Raw genomic sequence first — 7,355 nt, 5'->3', positions numbered from 1 at the left:
TGGTCGAGAGCCAGAACCATGTCCAGATTGAGATGGTCTCCTATGAAAGGAGAGGGATGACACGACTCTTCCTTGTAGCATAAGTATGCATGCGAGAACACGCTGCAGGGAAAAATTTGAGAATGCCCCCTTCCTATTGGTGAGCTGGCGGCGTCGTTGCAAGCATTGGGACACTAAATAGATGAAGATATGCAGCAGCCCAACTCGACGAGAGACAATGCCTAGGTCACAGCCAATGATGATCTGGCGCGGAGGCATTTGATTAACGTTGCTCCTGCGGCTGCTCAACTCCCTTGGCATTACCGAAACCTAGGGCGGCTCCCAGCCACGATTTTCATGATTCCCCGATACCACATCGTATAATTTCGATTGAACGTTAGTCTCCGATGAGCCGCAAAAGACATTTGCTTCTTATTTATATCGAGGAACTTCTTCAAGGCAGCTGGAACCGCCGGGGTCAAAATAGCCAAATGAGGTTGAGGTATTTGGCTGCTGTGGCGCTTCCCGAGTTGAAGGCCCGACAGACAACCGAAGGCGCTATAATATTATTATTGCCCCACATGCTTCTTGAGCACCCTTGTCGGTGCTACGATCATCTGAAGTCCTGGATTCACACCGAGGTGCCCCCCTTTATTTGCCGTTTGCGCTATGTAAGCCTTAACTAGCAACTAGCGCTTGGATCATTCCATCTTCCCCAGCTTCTCTTGAACCCGCCCAAGCCTTCAAGTTAGCTCCGTCCACAATACTAGAATACCTAATGTGGCCGCTTGACACATGGTGGGGCCATCAAGTTAGCGACCATCACTAACCATCTATGACATTCAAGTTCCTTCCAATGGGAGCTAAAATTTTTGGCAGCTCACTGTCTATTATCCACTGTCAAGCTTATAACGAGCGAGCGGTGCCCAAAACGGCAGAGTAGATTATCCAACTGTCTGGAAATCATTCCAGCGCCTGAAAGGCCCAGGATTCAAAATCGCGTGGATGCGATGGCTACGGCCACAGTCACGTCCTCGTTATCTATACGTTTGGGAAATGTTTGGCAGGCCCTTGCGCTTCGAAGCGATGTGGAGGATATCATCAAGGAACTACTCGGCCATTTTTCGCTGGAGAAGATATATTCGGACGGTAATAAAGAATCCTATCAAGCCCTCGTGACAACGTTACTCTCCCAACTGAATGCCATTTTCTACATCCAACGGCTATCGTTGCCTGCCGAGAAAACACACACCGGATCGTACCTTGGGTTTTTGGTGAGTTGGGAGACAAGTTTGCGATGTGTGGAATTTGTCATACAGATTGTTGAGGATGGCCGAGAGAGCTTGTGGGAAATTCGTCGACTCAGGGATTATTATCTTGCAGAATTTCTACTATTATCTCTTCGATTTCTCTCACTACATCCAAAAGCACCAACAGGCCAACGGACCAAAGATCGTCGAGAGCGGTTTTCGCGAATACATAGGTCGCTTGAACGTGTTTATGATAGTTACCCGGGTCCGAAATCATTTCTTTTGCAGATTTGCAAGGAGGTAACAGGCTCTCTCCGCAGCGATCCAGATTCACTAGCTCTTCCTTCAAGATTGAGAAATAAATTACCGAACTTGGGAACAGAAATGGTATGTAGCAGCTAAACACAAAAATAAGATATATGTGTGTATGTATTCATGTGACTGACTTTTCTTCATATATTTAGTATCCGCTTGCGCACTGGCCTTCCTGTCCGAGTCGGTCTCTACCATCGTACCAAAGGACGGATCATCCTGAATGACTGGGTTATGTTCATTTTATGGCCCTGCGGGGACGTCCCCCTGTTTGGTGTTTGGGACGAATGTTCCAATATGAGTGAATAACAGGGACAAGAAAATCCACAACTCCAGGCAATGTCTTCGGAAACTCGTAATGCAGTCTTAGCTGCTCTAGAACATGTCAAGTTACCGCATCACCTTTTAAAGCGGACTTAATTGCATCCCTTAGCGACGGCTTTCGAGTTGTTCTTCCAAATACGCCCAATGTTACAACTCATAATTCCTCTGAATCTGATGATGTTGATGAAAATGTTGCTGACGCACTGGATGCTTTCTGCCAACACCTGGGTTGCCGCCAGTTAATTAGCCGTGTGAGTGATAGAGAAGTGATTCACAATATAACCGAAATCACTCGGAATATAGCATTGCTCGATGATCCTAGTGCTCAATTCAGAGCATCCCGCCCCCGGTTGTATGTTCTAAATTGTCGAGGGTGTCACTTTGCAGGATATTCTCAGCTGAGATATTTGGATAATATTAATCTTCCAGTACGTTTTTAGCTTCTGTAGAAAGTGCTTCTATTATCTACGGTCCATAAAATTTATCTCAACTGCTAATTTTCATTTCCATCATAGCTTGATTCCAGTGAAGTACCAGAAGTTTCTCTTCCACCAGGGACGAACTGTCGGCAATGTGGTGACGTTGTGACAATGGCCCGAGAAATCCAACTTGCGCGGCATACTTGGAATCTTCTTTCCCACATCGAATCAAATGCTGACACAATCAACGTCGAGAGACACCTTCCGACGCAATTCCAATTACCACCTCCTAAAGGTGAAGCTGGCGGTTCGTTCCCATCATATAGTAACGTAACAACCCCAGTGAGCCCGAGAACACAAGAAACCGACTCATCCCTTTTCACTCGAACTATATTTTCGGCTTCCGACCCCTCCAGTGCAACTCCTCAATCACCTTCATCCCAATTCACGCACCTAATTCGACACAGATTTGATACCCCTCGTACCGAATTTTCGCCCATGGACAGTTTAACCGCTATTAACGAAACGGAAGACAATGTATTGGAGCCAGGAACCATCGTTGAGTCGCGTGCCTCCCACGGTTCTCACGATTTCTCGGCCCACGCAGCAAACCTACCTGGAATTGAGAAGACCACAACCACTGCCACTTCCGAGTCTACCCTCCTCGTGCGATCACGGACGTTGCAATCCCCTACATCATCGGACAAAGGGAAAATGGGCTGGAGAAAACTCACTGGTACAAAAAAGGAATCCATCTCAGCATCCGGAGACACCAGTTCCCTTTCGTCATCCTTTCTAGAATCACAGAAACTGGATGAAATTCCTTTGAAAAGTTTAGTCAACTCGATGAAAAGCGTAAAAGGAAGATTTGCAAAAAATATCAACGTTTATCTTTCACAAAATTCGACTTTCGCACTCTTTTGGACCCATACCACGATACATGTGTGGGATGTTGGAACCTCTCCGCCAACCATGAAACGCGCATTTTCGATAGATAGTACGTGCCTTCTTGCAGCAGTTACGAAAATGTACTTAGCGTACGTTATTGGCACTCGTGATAATAAACTAACGGTAACTTCCCGAGCCCGCACCAGTTACCATGGCTTTAAACTAACTTTTAACCTAGCTACGGATAATAAACCTTATTGATGAGTCGGTCCCAGTTGTTGAGTACCGCATGTCCTCAACGCTCTGGTGCAAATGCATAACAGTTTGCCCAATGGAAAATTACGTCGTGATTGGATTTGAGAACTCAATTGTCCGGTTCTTTAAGACCACAGATTCGGAACCTCCTCGAGAAGACCGGCTCCATAGCCTGTTCCACAGAGTTTGTACAAATTGTACATTAGACACGCTTTTCTTTCTCAAGAGACGGACTTGTTCTTCTTGCCAGCACCCGGAATCCAAAGGGGGTAATCCAGGTATTCCAATGGAAATTTCCTTTCGTGGTGTTCCACGAACTACCGGCTTGTAGATACTACGTCCCACTGCACGAGTCGGAAGATAATGGAGTATCAGCAACTTTATTTCGATCTTCGCGTCGGGGTGACGAACTCGTCTGCATCACGACGTGGACGCAATCTGGAGTACCCATCCTCGCACATCCCAAGGAAGGAAATAAAACAGATGTCAAGGCGGAAAATGCCAGCCGCCACGGGAGACTAGGTAATAGAATTCAATGCGCTTCTTTCTCCCCTTCTGGCGCTGAGCTCGCGATGGTAAATGACCGGGGTTATCTTTATCAAATATCAAATCTGGACTCAAGTCCTATGGATGTTAAAAGACTGGCCACATCTAAGGAACTCACGACCAAATCAGATTCATTTGCTATGTCGTACATGACAACCACTGATGAAGATACCATTATCATGGCTTGGGTTGATGCAGCAACAGGAGTAGCAAATGTCAAAAGAGTACCAGTAGCAGCCCAGGTACGTACAGCTTATTTAATTTTTTACTTTTAATTTTATTTTATTTTTTATTCTATTCCCAGCATCCCCCCAGGCTTGTTTCTAGTACCATACAACATCAGCTAACTCGATGTCCTAACAGGGGGATATTACCATGACAGCACCACCTATGCCACAACAACCTCCGTCCCCGAAGTACGAGTTGCCAGAAAGCAGCAGGGACCCGCCGCGTGTGCATGAGCTACCGCGAGAGGCGGAGCCTGCGCCGGTGAAAAGAAATTCAAAGCCAGCAGTAGAACTACCTACTGATCCGCCGAGATTTTTAAGTCGATTTCGAGGGATAACCAGATAAAAGCCCCACGGGGATAAATTTATGTCGATGAATTGATAGCGAGTAATGGCATCACTCTATTCGAGATTATCCCACTCAGGTAGAATACTAGCCATCGTCCCGAAGGTCTTCTGGTTCTAGGAGACAGGTCGTGCTAGATGATTCCTAGCTAGAACATGGCTAAAAGGGAGGATTCAGTTGCTCAAACTCGATCCAAATGTAGCAGCTGGGTTCTGCGAATTTACAACTGGCAACCATCTCTCTCAACCCGCACGCTCTATATTGGTCTTGTCTAGCCTCTCCATTTGATTTAACGGTTCCTCACTCAATTATTACCTAGTTAGAAGCTACCCTTTTTTGTACTTGTTCTGAAACTGGCAGACTAAGTGCCTGTTTTCAGAAAAGTTAAAATCTGCTCGAATACCCCAGTCTCACGACTGCTGTTGATATACCCCATGGCTGATATTGAATTTATTTTCTGGCGCGACTCGGAAGGGATTTGCTGGTTTTGTTCCAGAAGGTACGGTAGTTAGACGTCTCTATAGAGAGAAATAAGTTTTTGGCGCTGAATATGCCATATATAATTGTAATACAAGATACGTTCTCTAAAAAATACCTTTGTTCGATCACAGGTGCACCACCGGCTAACCGTTAGCCGAGAAATTAACATCGGAGCCGAGCCGACCTTTCCAGATTAGCCGAAACCCAAATCCCGACCAATCCCGGCTAGGTTTCAACGCCCGGAATGCCGAGGTATTATTCTCTCTCTACAAAACATCTTACAAATACCTAAATGGATAGTAGCGGGGGAACTAGACCATCTGCTTTTTCTTTCAGATACAAATATATGTACTAGACACAGAGTTCCCGTACACACACCGCAGAATATAAAGGAGGAAAAGGAGAAGAGAGAAAAGTTCATTCACAACAATGGCCAACGAGAGATTGCAGGCTGTCCTTGCACAGCTAAAGCCCGCAACAGGGGGGCAGAGCGCTCTTGACAAGATGTGAGATCCCCTCCCATACAAGCTAAATATTGATAAAATATTGGTAACGACGTGCAGAACACAAAAGAACCCCGACGACATTGTCATCACATTGGCACGGCGAACGCCGATGGCGAGGGGATTCAAGGGCGGGTTCAAGGACACGGATCTTGACTATCTGGTCCTTCAACTGTTGCAGGAGGTGATGGCGAAGTCGAAACTAGATCCAAATTTGATTGATGATGTCGTCATGGGGAATGTACGTGTTATTGTATCCATAGAAGGCCTTCATCCACGGGGAAGGAGGAGGGAGGCCCGGTATTTTTTTACTAACAATCGGCAAGGCAAACAACGACAAAGCTTCCACAATATGCCGCACAGCTGCCCTCGCCGCCGGCATCCCCTACACCGCCGGTGCGGCCGCTATCAGCCGCTTCTGCTCGTCCGGCCTCATGTCGATTCAAAGCGTCGCCTACGAGATCGCACAGGGTGCCATCGAGATCGGTATTGCAATTGGCGCAGAGTCCATGAGCAAAGGGCCCGACCGCAACCCCAAGCCCTTCCATCCGGAAATCATGAAGGAGCCGGATGCGGCAGACTGCATGCAGCCGATGGGTCAGACCAGTGAGAATGTCGGGGATGACTTTGGCATTTCGCGCGAGATGCAGGATCGGTACTCCGTGGAGTCATTCCGGAGGGCGGAGGTGGCGCAGAAGGCTGGCTGGTTCGAGGATGAGATTGTACCGATTCGGACGACGGTGAAGCTTGGGAAGGATGGGAAGGGGCCGGCGAGGGAAGTGACTGTCACCAAAGATGAAGGGCCGCGGTATGGCACGACGTTAGAGTCGTTGAGTAAAATTCGGCCGGCGTTTCCACAGTTTGGGAATAAGACGACCGGTGGGAATGCGAGTCAGATTACCGACGGAGGTATGTCCTTTCTCTTCTTCGTCTTCATTTTTTTGTCCTTCCGTCTTTTTTTCCCGCTTTTTGTGGTTGATATCACCTTCATCCAAACCCTTCCTAATGCACGCATCGACCATTAACCTTCCCACACTACCAGCCGCCGCCGTAATCCTCATGAAACGCTCCAAAGCCATCGAACTCGGCCAACCGATCCTCGCAAAATTCGTCGGCGCCACCGTCGCCGGAGTCCCGCCCCGCATCATGGGCATCGGCCCCTCCATTGCTATTCCCAAACTCCTGTCGATGTACAACCTGCGCAAGGAAGATGTCGATATATTCGAAATCAACGAGGCGTTTGCCTCCATGGCGGTTTACTGTATTGATAAGCTGGGTCTGGATCACGAGAAGGTAAACCCGCGCGGCGGCGCCATTGCGCTGGGGCATCCGTTGGGATGCACGGGGACGAGACAGGTCTGTACTATTTTGAGTGAGGCGCGGAGGACGAAGAAGAAGGTATTGGTTACGAGTATGTGTATTGGGACGGGACAGGGGATGGCTGGATTGTTTATTAACGAACAATGAGGAGGAGGAGGAGGAGGAGGAGGAATGGAGGGGAAGTCATCTTTGAAAATCTTGACTGATAAAATGATGTATATATATATATATATATTCTTCTTCTCATTATATACACCGAGTTATTATAGGGGAGGATAAGAAATGGAATGTCAAACGCCCGCATACAACAAGACATTTACATCTCGGCAAGGAAGGGATATATGAAACCCTTCAAAAGCCCATAAATTCACTTCTCTCTCCCTCACTCCCCACTTGCCCATCACCCCTGTTCCCCTCCATTTCCTTTCTCCTCCCTTTCCCTCCTCGCCATCGAACGGCCTCCTCTCCGCCGCCTCCGCCAAAATCTCCCTCCGACTCAGGCGAAT

The 7,355-nt window shown here is 47.6% G+C and overlaps 2 protein-coding genes across 2 annotated transcripts; both read left to right on the top strand.

Moving 5' to 3' along the window:
• Nucleotides 1-386: 386 nt before the first annotated feature.
• Nucleotides 387-4,546, top strand: HCAG_00781 (predicted protein; the record flags this gene model as incomplete). Its single annotated transcript, XM_001543685.1, has 8 exons — nucleotides 387-579; nucleotides 859-1,253; nucleotides 1,417-1,529; nucleotides 1,694-1,842; nucleotides 2,253-2,293; nucleotides 2,381-3,321; nucleotides 3,678-4,215; nucleotides 4,337-4,546. 8 exons carry the CDS (start codon nucleotides 387-389, stop codon nucleotides 4,544-4,546), a joined length of 2,580 nt encoding a protein of 859 aa, XP_001543735.1.
• Nucleotides 4,547-5,455: 909 nt separating this feature from the next.
• On the top strand, nucleotides 5,456-6,996 carry HCAG_00780 (3-ketoacyl-CoA thiolase; the record flags this gene model as incomplete). Its single annotated transcript, XM_001543684.1, has 4 exons — nucleotides 5,456-5,532; nucleotides 5,590-5,770; nucleotides 5,856-6,438; nucleotides 6,572-6,996. 4 exons carry the CDS (start codon nucleotides 5,456-5,458, stop codon nucleotides 6,994-6,996), a joined length of 1,266 nt encoding a protein of 421 aa, XP_001543734.1.
• Nucleotides 6,997-7,355: the final 359 nt, after the last annotated feature.

The sequence above is a fragment of the Histoplasma capsulatum genome, genomic scaffold (assembly GCF_000149585.1).
Source record: "Histoplasma capsulatum NAm1 scaffold_1 genomic scaffold, whole genome shotgun sequence".
NCBI lineage: Eukaryota > Fungi > Ascomycota > Eurotiomycetes > Onygenales > Ajellomycetaceae > Histoplasma > Histoplasma mississippiense.
The sequence above is the reverse complement of the archived record's forward strand: the minus strand, read 5'-3'. Positions and strand labels throughout refer to the sequence as shown.